The 17955-nt window shown below is 43.7% G+C and overlaps 1 protein-coding gene across 7 annotated transcripts in view; it reads right to left on the bottom strand.

Moving 5' to 3' along the window:
* The window catches only part of PAK6 (p21 (RAC1) activated kinase 6), a 39592-nt gene that overhangs the window by 2327 nt on the left and 19310 nt on the right, over positions 1 to 17955 (bottom strand). For 6 of the 7 annotated variants that reach the window (XM_074842326.1, XM_074842330.1, XM_074842331.1 and 3 more), the window contains 7 exons: positions 14430 to 14638; positions 9943 to 10560; positions 6276 to 6767; positions 5897 to 6030; positions 2896 to 3022; positions 2580 to 2705; positions 1775 to 1909 (listed from right to left, as the gene is read on the bottom strand). In XM_074842326.1, the coding sequence (XP_074698427.1) occupies positions 1775 to 1909; positions 2580 to 2705; positions 2896 to 3022; positions 5897 to 6030; positions 6276 to 6767; positions 9943 to 10560; positions 14430 to 14633 (1836 nt within the window). In that variant the 5' untranslated portion in view covers positions 14634 to 14638. Of the gene's footprint in view, positions 1 to 1774; positions 1910 to 2579; positions 2706 to 2895; positions 3023 to 5896; positions 6031 to 6275; positions 6768 to 9942; positions 10561 to 14429; positions 14659 to 17955 lie in introns of those variants that run through there. The other variant, XM_074842333.1, reaches the window with a different exon arrangement.

Genomic DNA, 17955 nt, shown 5'->3' with positions numbered 1-17955 from the left:
TAGGCACAACATTTATACAGGTTGGGTTTTTTTAATGGAGCACAGCAAATTAAGACAAGACTGCCCGCCCTGTCCTTCCATTTAAGTTAATTTTGTTTCCCATTTGGTTATTTAATCTTTTCTGCATTTGAGCTCAAAAATTCAACAGAATTCCTGCTACCCGAGGCACATCACTTGGGTGTGAAGTGTTAATCAATTCATTCTTTTACTGGCCACAGATTGTGGAAAAAGCAGTTAAATAGGTTTTGAGAGTCTGGAAACCTGATGCTGCCGGTACAAGGAGATGAAGCAACTGCAGCAGTGTACCGAAAAACTAAATGACCTCAGCAGGTTTATCCTTTGAAAGATGTGTAAAAGCCTGTTGAGTAGCCAGACCCAAGAACCACTTACAGGCACTGCACATCTCTTGCCAGTGGTAATCATCTGCATCATTAAAAGTGAATAAAAGATGAACTTGGTATATGTTTATTCATTTTAATGCTGCTAATTATATCCATTTTAGACTGGGGGCATTTTCCCAGCTCCAGTTAACTCAGAAGTAGATCATGAAATCCTGTTCACACTGAGCTACTTCTTACTGCATGAGTGCTTTGAACAACTTCACCGTGGTTGCTAGAGGGAGAAGGCACAACACAGCTAAGTAAAAGTGCCAGGATCCAGCTCTTATCAGTAAATCTAGTTCTGCTTTAGGAAAGCAGCAGAGATTATCCCAGGTGACGTCTGTTTAACCCGCTGCATCCAGTACCACAGTGGTGGGCCACAGGGAGCCTTTAACTCTGATCAGAATGGAGGGCTGGACCCACCGCTGGTGCTGAGCTCCACTCACACTGCAGGGAGACAGTAAGGACGGCCACCAGCCCAGCAATCCAGACTCTGCTGGAAGCCAGTTTGCTTCCCAGGGAAAAATGGAGCAGAGCAAGAGTGTAAACGGCTCTGGCTTCTGCAGCCCGTGGTCGAGTCACCTCACCAAGCACGGTGTGTGACCCAGGGCAGAACGGGCCTTACACAGCCCAAGGGTGCAAGCTCTGGGTCCAGAACATGACCTTGAAATTTTAATTAGCATTGCAAAGGCAAAGAGGGAAGAGCAGCTGTTGATGTTTGAGTGTATGCTGTTAGTTCAGCAGTCTACTCTGTTAAATAATTCAGTTTTAGCAGCTGCAGATATTCTGATTAATTGGAAAGGCCGGATAGCTCAGAATGTTGCAGAAGCTATTTGATCTCAGAGGCTTGGACTGAAATGAAAGGAGGACTGCTCTAAGTGGTGACTAAAAGGTAATCACTGTATTTCTTATGTCACTGCTACTTTTTCATAAGAAACCATGAAGCTGAGTTCATCTTCAAAGCAGCTGCAGTGTCTCCATGAGCTGCTGTCTGCACTGAGCTCCCCAGCTCTGACCATAACACAGCCTTTGCAGTCCTGAAAGCTGCAAAGCCAGAAACTCTCAAGAGCAAGGATCCTCCTGTTTACTTCCCTAGAAGATGAGCTACTTTATCGACATCAGTGAGATATTAACTGCTGGGCCTGCCTGAAGCAGCTTTGATTTGCATTAGCAGGTTTATGCCCAAGTGACCTTACATTATCAGGGCTATTTCCCAAACCAGCCACTAGCTGTCAGCAGCAGCTCACGGCCACTGAGGCACCGGGGCCAAAGAAGTTCCCCAAGAAACATGTCCTAGCAAGATGACTTTCACAGCCAGCTTTACTGGGAACGGCTGATACGGATGTTTCCCCATGATAATCATCAGGTTTAAGAGTGCTTGCCAGTGTGCTCACCCTGTGGAAGTTTTTCAGCTTGGGAGGAGGACTGTCACGGAGTCTCTTCATTGCCTGGACTGGAGAATCACTGAAATAGGGGGGTTCTCCATCCACCATCTCTATCACCATGATTCCCAGAGACCAGATATCCACCTGTGGAAGCCAATGGCCCATCAGTACACACCGTTCAGAGCAACAGGTCCCTGCCTTGAAGCTTTCACAAAGACAGCAACACCCCCACAAATGGCATCAAGAGAGTAAAACATTAACCCACTAAACTGTGGCCTCCTTACCACAGTTTAACAAAGACAGCTTTCCACCTAGAACTGAGCCACGCTGGTGTTGCAACATGTAAAGGTCTGCAAGTAACTGCTTGTGCTACACCTGGTTGGTTGGTAAACAAAACTAATCAGTCTCCTGCCACCTGCCCATAATTTCAGAGCTCACATCTGTGCCTTCCCCCCGCTCCTCCCCTCCCTTCATGGCATTGATTGATTTAACTGATCCATATCACATCACAGGCAGCTCCTGGCTAACATCTGTCCACACTACAGCAGGTACAAGTCTATGCCAAGCTTCAGGTATAAGAATAGAATAAGTTTACACCTTGTTCCGGGAAGCAGAACAACCTGTTCTTCTACTGTTTTAGGAAATATTGATGTGATCACAATCAAATCTGTAGTCATAGTTGTATTTATAGTTGTATAGTTATATTTTAAACAGACTCTAGAGGCTCTTCCTAGAAAAGCCAAGAGTTATTTTCCTGCAACACCCCAGAATATAATTTGCTACCTCTTCTGGTATTAGGGAAGTGGTCCCGTACCTCAGTAGTGTATGGTATCCTTGCAATAACTTCTGGAGCCATCCAGTATGGAGTACCTACTAGGGACTTTCTTTTAGGTACATCTTTACTGATCTGAGCACAGAAGCCAAAATCTGAGAGTTTGACCTGTACAAAGAGAAAAGCAACCAACCTTAAAAATAATTTTCAAACAACAGGGAGGGAAACACCAAAAGACAAGACAAAGGGAGTAAGAGGACGAGGTACAAACAAGAGACTGTGAACAGAAAGGAAATAAGGAGACAGATTAAGGCTGTGGCAGCAGCAGACAGGAAACAATTTGTATGAGGAAACATACCCTTCCATCCAGTGTCAAAAGAATCGAGTCGCTCTTAATGTCTCTGTGAATGACACCCTGAGAGTGAAGATATGACAGAGCCTGCAGCACTGATTCACACACTGTCGCAATTTGCTCTTCATTTAGCCTGAAATTAAAGACACAGGAGTTTAACTGCATCGCACTGGGCAGTGGACAGCAGTTGCTCACGGGTCCTCTTCAAACGCACAGTGCAATTCTGAAGTTGAATTGCAGATACATATATCTTGGTTCCCCATGACCATAACTATCTCACTTCTACTGTTCTTCTTTGACTGTCTTTTACTGTTGAAAACATTTTTGTCTTGACGGTTCGCAATTTTAAGTTTTCGTAAGTCTAATACAGAGAAATTGCATTTTAAATCTCGTATCTAAATTCATTCCACAAGATGCTGTTTCAAGCAATTCTGGTAGGCAAGGCTGCGTCTTCATGCCAAGGTGCCACAGTAACTGTTGAGACAGCTTTTTTTTTTTTACGCAAATATAGAAAAGCTATTGTTCACAAGGCTTATTGTGCAACTTTATCCAGAAAGCATCTAAACACTAATTTGATAGCAAATATAGGGATCCTTTACAGCTTTCATGCAGCTGGACACTTTGGATCCTCTGATACCTAACTAAAGGTAGCACAGGTCACAAGCAGGGAGGACACTCCCGGATTTTACCACTCTCTTTGTTAGCACACTGAGTCTGGGCACCAAGGACCTTCTCTTTAGAAGCTCTTGCTGTTTGGAATACCAACACAAGAACCTTCATGATCAAATATAAGTGAAAATGGTAGAAATTAAAATTATCTCCTACAACTGGGAACAGTGACAGTGTTCTCTGCACATTTATACTGAGCAATGCTAGAAGTCAAGTATTTCAAAAAATAGCTGAAGTACCCAATTTGAGTACTTTTGATTCTCAGCCTGTCTCTAGCAGTTGTTTCAAACAACTCTCAGTTGAGGACACAGAAATGACAGCTCCTCTAATCCAGGTCTGCAAGTAAGACTGAGGAGAAGAGCGCACTCAGAAGGCAGAACTGTGCAAAGTGTACCAGTATCTTCTAAAGACATAAAAGCACTTTCTACCCATTCATGGAGGAGGTTGCACCATCAGCTGAGAAATTTATCCTTCCGTGGCTTGTTTGGTATTCTGTATCTTCACCAAACCCACCATCTGACCAGGACGACTACATGTTGCGGCTGCACCGTGCCACGCTGACGGCAAATCTATCTGAAGGATGGCAGGGGGATACTTTTGCCAGTATGATTAAAGCTGTAAAGGGAGAGGGACAAAGGCCAACTGCGGGATTTCCCCAATACAGAACCTAACCCGTTGAGAAACAGTGCTTGTCATTTCACAGCGCATGAGCTGCAAGAAAAGCTGATGCACTTCTGAGCTCTGTGGTTCTAGAAGATAACAAAGACGTGTACTTTCAGCTTGTCACGTATGGAATTTGGTTTCAGTCAAGTGACTGCATAGTGTAAAACAGATTACTAGAGGATTACCTCACTCCTGGAGATGCAAATCAGTTATCACCTTCAGCAAATGTTTAATGAATGGAATGAGGGTATTTTCCTCCCTGTGAAAAACTGATAAAGGCCTGCAGCTTACTTTTGATAAATGTTATGGTTATAACAGATCCTGTTTCCACTACGTGGAAAAACAAGTGTTCATTGAAAAGTTCAAAGGAAGGCTTCGTAAAATAACTCCGATCTAGGCCGAGGTCCCACAATGGAATTTAGTCTCACTGGTGGATATAAACTACACAGACCCTTCATAAACCTCTTCAGAATATTTTAATTCTTTTTATCTGTAGCTCCATTGGTTCTAATACCAGCTAAGAGTTATAAGAGTTTCACTGGCTCTGCAATGCCATAACTCAGCACTCTTCAGGATTCAGTTTTTTTTCCTGTCCAGGAGTAAGCACACGACTTAGTGACACCTTGGTTCTCAGCCCCCAAGATGTGCCTCTGAGCTCAGTGCTGGAGGGCCTGGCCAGCTAAGTGCCTCCAAGACACTCCTTACAGGTGGGGTTGTGGAGGCTACAGAGGACAATGCGCTTTATTATGCCTCCCAAACACATCACAGATGTGCTTGCAAAACAGAGAACCCAACAGAGCAAGATACATGCCTTAAATCCACCACAGCATCAGTAAAGGCTAGTCAAAGCACATAAGTGAATTAAAGGTATACTATGATTTTTAAAAAGTAAATATAATTAGTGTTAGCCATACTACCTAATTGTAATCCAATTAAGATTCTGAATCTTCAAGAGAGGAAAGCTTATCCTACAGACTTTCTTGGTCAAGTCTTTTCATTGGCATTCCCTGCACCAGTTTACAGCCTCACAGGACTGCTCGGAAGCAGGAGGATGCTCCAGGGTCATGGGTAAGACATGATCGTCACAACTGCCATCACCAGAACACCTTGGGAGTGGGACTCTAAAGCCCATTTGAGAACAACTTCTTTGCCACACAGAAATGCTCTGGGCATTAACGAATTGGTGCGGATAAGAAAACAAATTTAGGAGAGTGTTCAGTAGTTGCTATCTTTAGGCAATGAAATTTGGGAAGGAGTCCAGATCTCAAGGCCCTGCTGCACTTCTCCAGAGGAGTTAGCCACAGATTCAACCTCACCAAGGCTGCACCACCAAAAATTATTTCTGCATGCTCTTTAATACTTATTCAATGAGCTTCCTGGCCAGAATTCAACAGATACAGTAAACAATACTTTTTATGAGTACTGTGTTTTACAGGGAAGGTCATCAAGCAGATGAATAGTGGGTATCTAAAGGGATCAGTACTGTAAATGTCCTTCTTCATCAGAAGTATTGTTGCATACTTCAGAGGGATGACAGTTACAAAGTGTAGTAGTTTCAGAGCACTGCAAACACAACGTCTCTGAGGGAAACTCTTCTTCCCAAAAATCTCCATTCTACTGCTCTTGCCTGTCAGGTGGGAACATGAGCGTTGATGTTTCAGACTTTGCTTCATACCTGATTTGAGACACAATGTCTGTGAGGGCTCCCCCCTGCAGGAACTCCATCAGCACCCAGAGCTCCTCTCCCACTAGATAGCTCTTGTACATCTCCACTACATTGACATGTTGATAGTCCCTCATTATCACCACCTGTAAAAACACAGGGGACAAGTGACCACCACAAAAGCACTAACAACACTTAACCTTATCCAAAAAAGCAAGCACGCACAACCCTACAACACAGTAGCCTCCGACCCCCAGTCATTTTTTTTTGGTACTAGCATAATTCTATTAAAAGCAAGACATCTCCTGCTCTTCCCTTCTTTTTACCACACTGACTGTTACCACGGCTTTACGGTGGACAGCAGAACCCCACCTCTCCTCACTACACTCACCTCATTGAAAAGGAGCTCCCGGCGCTGCTGCTTCCTCAGGTCCATCATTTTCACGGCCACCTGCCGCCCCGAGTGCTTCTCTCGAGCGATACAGACAATACCTGTGGACCCTTCACCAATCTTTACGTAATTCTCCAGTAATGTCCGGGGATCCCCCTGGTCCACAACCATCCTAAGGGCAGCTTTGAACTGCTCGTGAGTCACAACCACTGGGTCCTCACTGGCCAGCTGCCCTTTCACAGAAGAGTCCTGGGGAAGGTGAAGGTTGCTAGAACTAGTCTGAGTCTGCCGGTTCCTGGGAGACCCTGCGGGTGACGGCCGGCCTTGAGGTGCTGCAATTGCCTTCTCCACTGTTGGTGATTTCTGGGGTGTCCCAGCTTCTGAGATCATCCTGGGGAAATCGGAGGCAGGCTGATCTGATGGGAGAGACTGGGCTTTGGCTGCAGGGCTGCGTGGTGAACCCCATTGCTGGGGCCTGAAGAAAGCATTAGGCTTTGAGAAGAACAAATACGAAAGTGGAAGAAAGAAAAAGCGATGGTTAGATAAACAAGAAAGAAGTGTCGGGAGCCAGCTGATTGTCATGCCACTCAGGTGTAGCAGACAGGAGCCAAGAGCTCTAGGTTCTTGTCTCCAAGTCTGCCCAACGTATGCTGCATGACTAAGGGAAGCCACATGGATGCAGGTTTTCAAGAACCAGTTAAAGATGGGTGCTATGCTTTAATGACCTCCAAATTGAGGCAGTTTAAAAGGGACCTTTTAAAGCACATGCTTTAAAGAAAACCACTGAAAACCAAAACCCACAGGAAAAAAAAAAAAAAAACACCACAACAGCTGCTAAAAAGCATTCCAACCTTGCCACCAAAACTCAGGAGCAACCTGTGTTGCAGAGAACTTGAAAATCCTTTATCCCTCCATGCCTCTGATCTTCCTATATATAAAAGGGAAGAGGATTCATGCCAAAGCTGTAAATCACTTTGATGTCTTGGCCTAATTCCCCTTGGGTAATTACGCTCTGCCTACTGAAAACTCTCTCTGCGCTTTCCACTGGTACCTGTGGAGCGTTCCTGTCTCTCAGACACAGAATTAGCCCTCTGTTTTGGGAAAAGCACCACGAACCAGGACAGCTATGGGTGGCCAGCATGAGACTCCAGCTACACAGAGCCACCTGCCACCTTGCCATCTCACCGGCTCAAAACCGACCTGCAATGAATTTGGATTAGCAGTGCTCCTTCCCAGAGCTCTCGAGGCTTTCAGAGACCTCCCACTCAAGTACCAAGCAGGCCCAACCCTGTTTAGTTTATGAGATCTAGTAAGATCACAGCCTGCGGCAGTGTGGCTTCAGGATACACATTCCCATGCTAGCACGACACACAGGTCTCCCAAGAAGGATAAATCCTGAAGTGCTAATACTCACCCTGGAAATGGTGACTAATTAAAATTCAACATCATCTAGCAGGTTAGGTATAAAATACATTATATACTTAGTTATATGTGAAATAATAATGGATCTGACAAAGTAGCAACTTCAGAAAGAGCAAGCCAATCATTTATATTATAGGGCAAAATAAAAACTTCAAAGCAACAAGCTTTTTCTCTCTCACAGTTCAGACAGATTATTAATAAAGTTAATAATATGGATATGGGAACCGAAAACTGCCAATAGAGAGTTTTTTAAAAAGAGCACTCATTTTCTCTCAGACAGAAAATAATTGTATAGAATTTAATTCTATGCACTTTGGTTTTTAATCAAGGATTTCTGTCAACAGTAAAATCTGCATAAGCCTAACACACATGTAGCTCATTTTCACACACAGGCCCTGAAAATATGATTTAGTAGCTCCTGACATCAGGGTGCAGGAGTGCACAAACACAAACTCCCTGTCAGAAGTTACTTCCTCCTCATTTACCAGCTCCACCCCTGCAGTCCTGTAGAGACATGCTCATGGCAACGAAGTATTTATTTCCCAACTGTGTTTTGTCTCAGGAGAGAGGGAAAAAAAAAAAAAAAGGTTTATATAACCTAGAGCACGCAAAAAGGCACACAACATGCATGCAAGCTCACACATGTTGTCTAACCACATGTAAGTATTATTTCCTGCTCTTGTAATTTGTCAGCCCCTATATACACATTTTCAGTCTCTGGACATTTTGAGATGTCACTGGTTCTCCTACTCCTTCACCCAATATGAGGTCAAAAGGAGAGAGCATTCGACCTTCCCATGGTGACTACAGACAGCCTGTCGAGACACCCACCTCCCCATTTTCAGCCAATTATATCCCCTTTCCATTTCATCCGCAATGCTGCATTTCTTACACATCACAATTACACATCATCATCTCTATTTGTGAGAGAGTCTAAGGATTTCATCATTGGAGGCTGTTAAGAACAGTTTAGATAAACAATTGCCAGCAATGGCACAGATCCTCCACTGGAGCAGGGAGATGGACTAGATAACCTCAAGGTCTCTCCTCTCTCAAGCAGCTCGAGTTCAAACACACCCAAACACATCCATGTGCACACACCATTTGACTGGTAACCTCCGCTTCTTCTTGTGCAAGTGCTGAGGCGTGGCAAATACACTTGCTAGAGAAGAAAGCAACAGTCAGTTCTCCCAAGTACTCAGGGACAGGCCTGCAGCCAGCATAGATCAGCCCAGAGTCAGAGACAGCAATAAGTAAGTGTAGTTTGTGCTATACAAGAAGTGCATTCCTTTAAAATCCCACTCCCTCGGAAAGGGAATCTGCAGGGAGAAAGTTGTGTGGAAGCCTTGAGTCTCATCCTTACGCAAGGATGGGTCGGAGAGAGCCCCACCCTGCAATACACTACAGAACAGTCAGATTTGTTGGGCCAGTGGTTCCTGTCATCTTCCTCCCAGCTCAGGGGCTCCACGCCTGCTAGAAATTAGCCTGGCCTCACACCAGCCCAGCACAGCCTCTGAAACCACCCAGCAGCTGTGCAGGGACAATGAGAGCCGGGTTAGCCTGGGATGACTTAGAAGCAGTGGCCTGAAGGGCTACATTTCCTATCCAGTAACAGGAAACAGAGTTTTTCTCCAAGTTTAATAAGTGAGTCATTCATTCAGGATAGGTTTCCTGGGGGAGATGGAGCTATGAGCTGTCCCATCCTTACCAAAAACCAACAGTGAGATTTCCTGTTTGACAGTACTGTGGGTGCTGATGGAAATGTTCCTATTAGGCAAGTTGGCAGATACAGTTATAACCAACAAGCTCTCCTGAGGTAGCTCTACTTTGCACAGGCAAAAGAATACATTACTAATGTAAATTATGGCAATTTCTCAAATGGCAAAAGCACATTTATGCTAGTATAACGGCATTTAAGTCATGCCTTTACTACTACAGAAGGGCAAAAATGAGTAAGTTCCCTACGTCCTTCCCAACCTACACTCCTGCAAGCACAGCTCTGCTAACAAGCCCTTCTCACGTAGATCTGGCTGCCATTTTGAGCTCTGCCTAGCAGTATATTCTGTGAAACTTAGGCAGACTACATGTTTCCCTTGTCCAGGACTATTTTGATTCCAGCATTAATCATAACAATAACAGATGGTTGCATGATGTTTGAACAAATTAAATTTGTTCAGCTGTGTAAGTAACCTCTGGAACTGTAAAGTCAACATTGCACTCACTCAAAAATATTGAATAACTTTACCTTTATCTGCAGGGAAGAGCCTGACTTGTTTGAGCCGCTGGATGAGGGAAATACACTGCGTAACAGCCTCCTCTTCAAGCTGTTCTCCCTTGATTTGGAGCTAGGGCTGCCCTCCCCTGAGGGCCTGGAGTTTGCTTGTCGCACAAGACAAGGCTGAGGCCAGCACTCTTCTGAGCTCTTTTTTCCCGCCTTCTCGCTCTCCCCGGGTAGAGTTGGCATGTGCTGCAAACCAGAGGCACGCTGGAGGCAGCTGCCGTCAGCACCCTGGAACTCCGAAGGCCCGAGGGACTGTGCTTTCATTACCATACCGTTGGGATGAGACTGTCCTTCCAACCGGGGTTTGTAATCTGGCCACATAGTCTGCCTCCGGGTCACCTTGCTCCCACCATTGCAATTGAGGTAGTTTCCATATTTGTCTGCCCAGTCTGCTTCAGGACTCTGAAGATACATGTCGGGAGGTCTGTCCTCCCCCAGGAGCCCGAGGGACTGCGCTCTCCTCCGGCTGGTGGGGCTCCGACCCCTCAGAGTGTTCGAACTGATGGCAGAAAGCTTCTGGATGTCGTTGAGTAGCCCGGAGATATAGCCTTCCACTTCCACAGTGCTGCCCCTCACCACAGTCTGCGAAACAAAGGGGAAGGGGGAAAAGAGTTGTAAAAATTGAGGCTCAGTTTATCTTGACAAAGGTTAGATTTTGTTTGTCTAGCCAAAGACAACTCAAGGAATTTAGGGGAAAAAAGATGATTTTTTGTGTCTTTTTTCATTGTCCTTTACTGAGGGGATAAAAAAGAAAAAAAAGGAATCACTGGGTTGCATCCTTCTGTCAGAGGCAGCAGTGCCTTCAGCCAGAACAGTGAATTCTGCTGCTGCACTCACATTCTAAAGGACAACATTAAAGCAAAATTAGGATGTTTTTAGCACTCCTGACTCTCTTGTGCTGAAATTGTGCTACGCCACATCACTAACTTAGGCTCAGCAAGCTCCTGAGAATATTCTCAGAAGAGGTTACAGCATGCCATAAGCTCCATCTGCAAAAATCACCTTGCTACTCCAACACAAGGTTCATCTCTCCCCTGTAGCACTCTCAGTAATCAGCCTCCCTTAGCCTGGTTTTTGCTAATGCATCTTACTCCCGTCCAGTGAAGACCACTCTGTTCCAACACTGCATCCCTCCTCTGTTCTGCCAAGCTATTATAATTAAAAATGATGAACAAAGGGTCACAACAGCTCACAACTGCCTTGTAAGCAAATGATGAAAAACAAGGCTTCCATCCAAACAAGCAACAGCACTATACAAGTAGGACACTTGAAGCTGTCAGTATATTATGTAGTGCTCTACCTTGTTTATTCTGGAACTGAAAAGCTTACAGAAGCTTTTTTAGTGCTGGGAAACAAAATGTTTCATTTCTTCACAGAAATTCATAGGATCACTCCTACACTTTCATGAATCTCTGCCTGAGGAAAGTCCTTCCCTGGAGTGATGGCAATCTCCTGTTTGCTAACTGAACTCCAGGGATCTTCTAAAGATGCTGAATTAATTACACTGAGCCTAACATTTAGCTGGTGCAAAACAGCAGCTCCAGCAATTTCAACAGAATGCCACCACAGTGCACAAAGTGAGCGCCCAGTCTGCTCAGGGTCTGAGAATGAAAGGCAGAACAGAAGATTTTGTCAGACAAGGCGAAGAAAGGACAATCCAACTCATACCGCTGCATACACATGATCACCTGCAGCAGGAAATTCTGCTCTTCAGTCCTACTGCAGCAATGTACCTCCCTCACCACATCCATGCACCTTCCTGCATGGCCCCAGCTGCTGTCAAATGCTGCCTTAACAACACACTGAGGACACCAACTCCTCAAACTGTTTCCATCACTTTTGCATCAAACTCGATAGGGAAAAAAAAATATCAAAAGTAAATGGTCAGAAAACCCAGACTGAAAGCTGTCAGTGGGGCGGGAAGAGTCTTCTGTCCATTCTAACTCATCCATTAGAAACACCAGACATATCAGAAAAGCGACCCTTTACAAACTACACACAGTACATGACAAAAAATGGAAAAACTATGATAGTTGAATCCAGAACATGATGAATAAGGACTTGGCCTAATAGGGCAAATTAGCACTTAAAAAAAATCTTACTATTGATTGGTATCATTGAACAGGAATTTGTTCAAACAGAGTTTACCAGAAATAATCAACTATGTGATGCAATTTAAGAGAGTATTTCCACTTGGACTTACTTGGGGAAAAAAAAAAAAAAAAAAAGAAACTAGTGTTACTTTGAGATTCTTCTCTAAAGACTGTTGGGTATTGTGTCCTTGATCTCTTAAAGATTTGCACCTCCTTTCAGCTTTTACCATCTACAGGTTTAATAAGTCATACATGAAAGTACCGACCATGTATTAGACTCAGGACAAACTCCAATAAATTTCTTCATGCACATTTCTATTTTGACAGTGATGCCTCACACTATTCTCTCGAGTATACTTTTACTAATACATGAGAAAACTTGCTCAGTTTGCTCTGGGAATGCCGTAGGTACAGTGTGAAGAACTTAACCGAAGTCAAGATATAGGAGTGAGCCATCATTTCTCCCTGACCCAAAGCCCGATACCCTGTGATCGACAGAAATTGGGTTGCTTGACATGATTTGCTCTTGACAAATCCATGCTGGCTGCTAGCAATTACCCTGCTATCTCCTAGGAAGTGGTTGCAAATAGATTACTTGCTTATTTGTTCCAGTCTCTTTCTGGGAATTGAAATTATTCTGACTGATCTGCAATTCCTTGAATTTCATTAGGCCCAGCTGACTTGAAAATATGTAACTTATCTAAGAAGTCTCATTTCTGTTCATGTTTTCTTATTCTAGCCTGCGTTCTTATCCCTTTATGCTTGTGCTAATTGTGTTAGCCTGCTGATCACAGTTAACCTTTTCAATAAAGACTGAAGCAAAATCATTAAACATTTAAGAATTCTCAGTGTCATCTCTTATTAATTTTCTACCAAAATGAGCAGTGAACAAATTCTTTCCTTCATCCTCCTTCTCCTCCTCAGTGTACTTATGATGCCTCCTTAGTGCCCTTTATGTTCTTTGAGAATAACATCTCTTCTTGTGCCTTGGCCTTCCAGTTTTGTTCCTACATAAATTTCTTTTCTGTTTGCCCTTTAGAACTTGACCTACTTTCCACCCTTCTGAGCAATCCTCCTGCAGTTTAAGCTCATTAGAGAGCTCCTGATCTAACCAAGTTGGTCTCTTATTACACATTTCATCTCTTCTCTGGATTGTGGTCCTATCTCCTACTACGTTTCGAACCATAAAGCACATTCAGGACACCATAAAACAGAAGGCATACCTCCTAGCCTTTTCTTTTACCTGGTCTTCCTAAGAAAGTTTTTCCTTTCTAAATCAGCATTCTGCTCAAAAGATCCTGATGTGCCATTTAAATTGCAGGTTTGATTTTGCATTAATACTTGCATTATACTAAAATGTAGTCCCATTTAGTCCCCATGTTTGAAGCATTTGTACACAAAAACCTAAATATATTCATCCAATAGACAACCATATTCTTTTATGTTCCTCCTAAAATCCAAGTAGTAACGTCTCTATTTTACAATTTACCTTTCAGTTTTTAGGCCCCTGTAGGGTTTTTTTTTTAACGGGAACAAAAACTTCCCACAAGCTAGCAAGACTTAAAACACAATAATTCTGTCACCATCTTTCATTTCCTTTTCCAAGGGGTCATCGTGAATCTGCCTCTCCTCACACAGCAGGTCCATGCAGTCACTTATGAGCACACACAGTCTGCAGATGCCATTATCAACAGCCACCCAAGCAAGAGAGCATCTAAATTCATCTATCTACAAGGATCAGTAACTTGTTTCTCCTTACTGAATGACTTGCTTTAAGGACATTCTCCTATGTCCCACTTTCTGTTAAAAGGCTGGTTTATGAACCCTTTTAGCCTAAACCCTGGTTTAGTCCTGCTCCCTGTTGCCTCTCATTCGCTTAGCCATCCATGAACAGCGAGCTAGTGCTACCCCGCTCTCTCCCACTCAGGCTTCCCTGTCAACTTAATTACCAGCCAAATTTGCTCACCCACGAGAATGACAAACATGCTAAAACAGGTCTCTCACAAATTCTCCTCTTCGCTTCCCTGTACAACAGCTGAACACATCCCAGGCCCTGTCAGCTACCATGGGAGCTTTCACAGGTCCTCGTTACAGTGACAGGCAGCCAGCTGGTTATTTGAACAGTGCCACTACTGCAGTTAAGGATATGACTGTCCTTATTTCTGATGAAGTTACTATCACTTCAAAAAAAAGACCATGTCAGCAAAGCCGAGACCTGCTAGCCAAGGAATTCCTTACAGATCCCACCCTCAGCCCCGTTTAAATACATATGGGGCAATGGAAACATTGCCTCAACTTGGGCCTCCCCAAGGAACAGGGAAGCCCAGGGGACAGGAAAGCACAGCCTTCCTCCCTTACCTTCATAGGCTGGAGTTGCATCCTCGTGATCCTTGAAGGGTCTACCACTGGTTTGGGGCGCCTCAGCGTGTCTAGAATATTCTGCCATTGAGGTGGCAGGCCCACAAACTTGCCCTCCTTTGGGTCAAATGAAGTGTGGACACGGTGCTCAAAGTTCTGCGGAGACGAGATCTCCGGGCGTTTCTTCTTCTTCTTGCGGAACATGATGCCTAAATCAGAGAAGGAAATGCCATCAGTGCTCTTGCATGTCTAAGTCCAATATGCCAAATCAGTACTATCACATATAAATTATGTAAGTTAACTGCATTGTATTAAGAACATTCTCCAGCAACAGCACTTTAACAAGAGTCGATCATCTGCTTTTACAGATGAGGAAACAGAAGTAACAAGAGAGCAATGAGTTGCTCAAGACCACCTAGCAGGCCAGTGGCTGAACTAGGATTTCTAGTGACCTTTCTAGTGCTCTGCCCACTGTGAAACACTGCTCCTATTTCAGAAAAGAAACAGGCGCCTGTTACGTCTATGGCTGAACTCCTACTACTTGGCTTCCTTTATTTCTACAAATTCATATTGCCCGATATAAACATTTTAAATATATATGAGAGATACATATTTATATTTTACAGGCTTTTACTGAGGTTAAATGGCTTTGGAGTCCAGCCAGTTAGATGGTGTTGATTCCACTACAAGCCTGGAATGAAGGGTGGTTAGGAACAAGGCTTAGGGTGCCTTCTCATTGGTCACTCCAAGTAAATAATATACGTTGGATTCCCATTTAAAGACAAAGTTGTTGCCAAAGGACTGATTTTGGATCTCAGTTTTTCTAGGTTAGACAGAGGGCTTGGGGGAGAGAGAGAGAGAGAGAGAGAGAGAGGTGGTGGTAGTGGAAATCAAACTCTGTCAGCAGGTAGCTGAAGAAGCTAAAATTAAAAACTAAGATTCCTTTCCCTTGGGGGCTGAGAGAGACAGTTTGTGTGAAAGGCCATTACAATTGCAACAAGCTAAAACCAGCTAACACTTAAATATACCCAAACAGAAGAGACATTAAAAATCTGCATTTAGACTTTATAGCCAAAAAAAAAAAAAAAGAGAGAGAGATGTAGATAGAGAGGCAAAAGTTTTACACCTTTTTGAAATTGGGAAGGTATGAAGGAAAAGAAAGAATCGGAGCTCCACACAGTCACAGAGGTGGGAAAGCTTGAGTAAGTGGAGAACTGTGATGGATAGACACAATCTCTTCACAAAAGACAGACAGGGAAAATGAGGTGAGGGGGAAGTTACTCTTTCCATGAAGAAACAGCTCAGAGGTAGAGAGATTTTCTGTGGATAGACAGGCTCTTCACAGTGGAGAGTGGTGGGAGTCAGAAACAACAGGCATAAATCAAAACAAGATTGCTCCTGACTGGATAGATGGAGAAACTTTTCTGCGATGAGGAGAGTCCAGCATTGGAGCAGGTTGCCCAGGCAGGCTGTGCAGTCTCCATCCTCAGAGGTCTTCAAGAGCAAGTTTTCTCTTGAAGACAAAGCCCTGAGCAACCTGGTCTGACTCTCAGAGCAGACCCTGCTTTGAACAGGGGGTTGGACTACAGATCTCTTAAGGTCCCCTCTCCCCTGAATTGTTCTGTGATTCCACTGACTGGTTTGATGGCTTTAAAGTTACAAATATACCACGTTACATTTTCCTATTTGCTGTTGGAGAAACATGTTTAATGGGCAGATTACTGTTCTGTGGATGCCATGGAAATGGCATGCCCCAGAGCTCATCATCTCCTCTCCAAGATGCTTTCTGTCAATGCACAGGATGAACTGCACAATGAGAGCCATAAGGGAGCCGAGACAAAACAGAGACCCAGTGCCAAAACATTTTAGGTAGTTCAGTGCTAAAGCTCTCTAGCTTGGGAAAAAGCTGTACAGGTTTCTTTAAAGCAATTAATATCCACCAGTAGAAAAAAAGAAATGTTTATGTGCTCCTCCCTTTCCACCCACATCTTTAATATTAGCATTTGCCTCTCACTAATACTGCCTAAAGCGATGAACACCACCTCTTCCTGGACAGCAGGTAGAGGGTTTTTGCCACTTGATCTTCAATTTTGTAGAGATCGCTTTTCCCCTGTACATCTTCCAACAATTTGTGCTAAATAAATATTTACAAGGGTCAGAGACACAGAACACATACAGAGACAACATGTTGTGGTGCAGACATGAGCACACTGGTCTCAAAAACCAGCACACCTCGTGCTTTTTTACCCCGCAGTGAAATACATGTCAAACATTTTCCAGGTTGTTCCACTTAAAACTTGATTAGGGAGCAAAGTGCAGCCACCAGGTGAGCAATGACTTTGCTTCCTAGTGCTAGGCTCATACACACTGGCTTAAAATTTGGTTACCAGGATCCTGTAGTCACTGGGATGGGAAGTGTTCGTATGGCGCAGAAGGACCTTTACACCATCTACACCCCCAATCATGCAACCCATCCTTGGTGAAATACAGACTTCACACACTGACAACGTCCATTGCAATACTGTGTCCAGAAGCCTACTAAAGATACCTTACAGTTGAAAAAGAAAGCAAAAGGTTAGGAAACTAAAAAAAAAACACTTACAAAAGAAGCTGGAAGCAACTGCTCTGCCTAGAAGAGGTTTCGGAGCCAGAATAATCTTTGCTCAGAATATGTTCCAAGGAAAACCCAAATACATCTCAATGGAGAGCTTATGGGAAGAGCATCTGTGCTCCAGGTCTGTAAAGCAGCTACTCAAACACAGTGATTCATCTCGAAGGCCCCTTAAGTGCTGCATATTAACTAATAATCAAGACTAAAGCAATAGGACAATTCTTTGAGGAAAAAAGTGCAGACAGTCCTGGAAAGGAAAGATATTCTAATAGCTCATGGTGTTAGTACAATTCAAACCAACAGCTGGTGCTACTGAGGAGCTTTCACAGCCTCCAAGGAAAGCAGGAAGCATATCTGTAGTATTCTATCAAGTGCTTCAGTTCTGAATCGTTGACTACATGTCAGTCATGACAGCTACTTGATCCACCAGAACAGGGGCATTTTCCAGACAGAGCGATGTTACTATTTTAACCAGTATCTTTCCTTCTCTTGCTCCTACTCTCTACAGCTTCATTCCTCATCTCATCTTCGTAAGGAGAAGATATTCAGGGCATAGCACACGGTGTCTTACAAGTTTGCTCTTTAACTGCTTCAGGTGGCAAGGGGTCCTGTAAAATGGGGTGTTACGAATGCCACAACCATTAGCACTTGTAGCATCAACTGTGTTCTGATCATTTCAATCATTTCCCCATGAGAAGAAAGATTCTAGCTAAACTATTTCAAAATGCAAATTTTTAAAGCCCAGGTGATGTTTTTGGCCCCAAATAGAACAGTGGCTCTCTGCCAGCATATCAGTTTGCATAAGCATAAACATTACATTTGTATGTTTACATTAAATCCCTATACCTGTCAATCAACACCTGGACTACACTTAGATCCTATATACAAAAGCACGCTTCCTAAACCCAGAGAGAA

Source organism: Strix aluco, chromosome 16 (assembly GCF_031877795.1).
Source record: "Strix aluco isolate bStrAlu1 chromosome 16, bStrAlu1.hap1, whole genome shotgun sequence".
NCBI classification, from domain to species: domain Eukaryota; kingdom Metazoa; phylum Chordata; class Aves; order Strigiformes; family Strigidae; genus Strix; species Strix aluco.
This window is presented reverse-complemented; position numbering and strand designations above follow the sequence as displayed.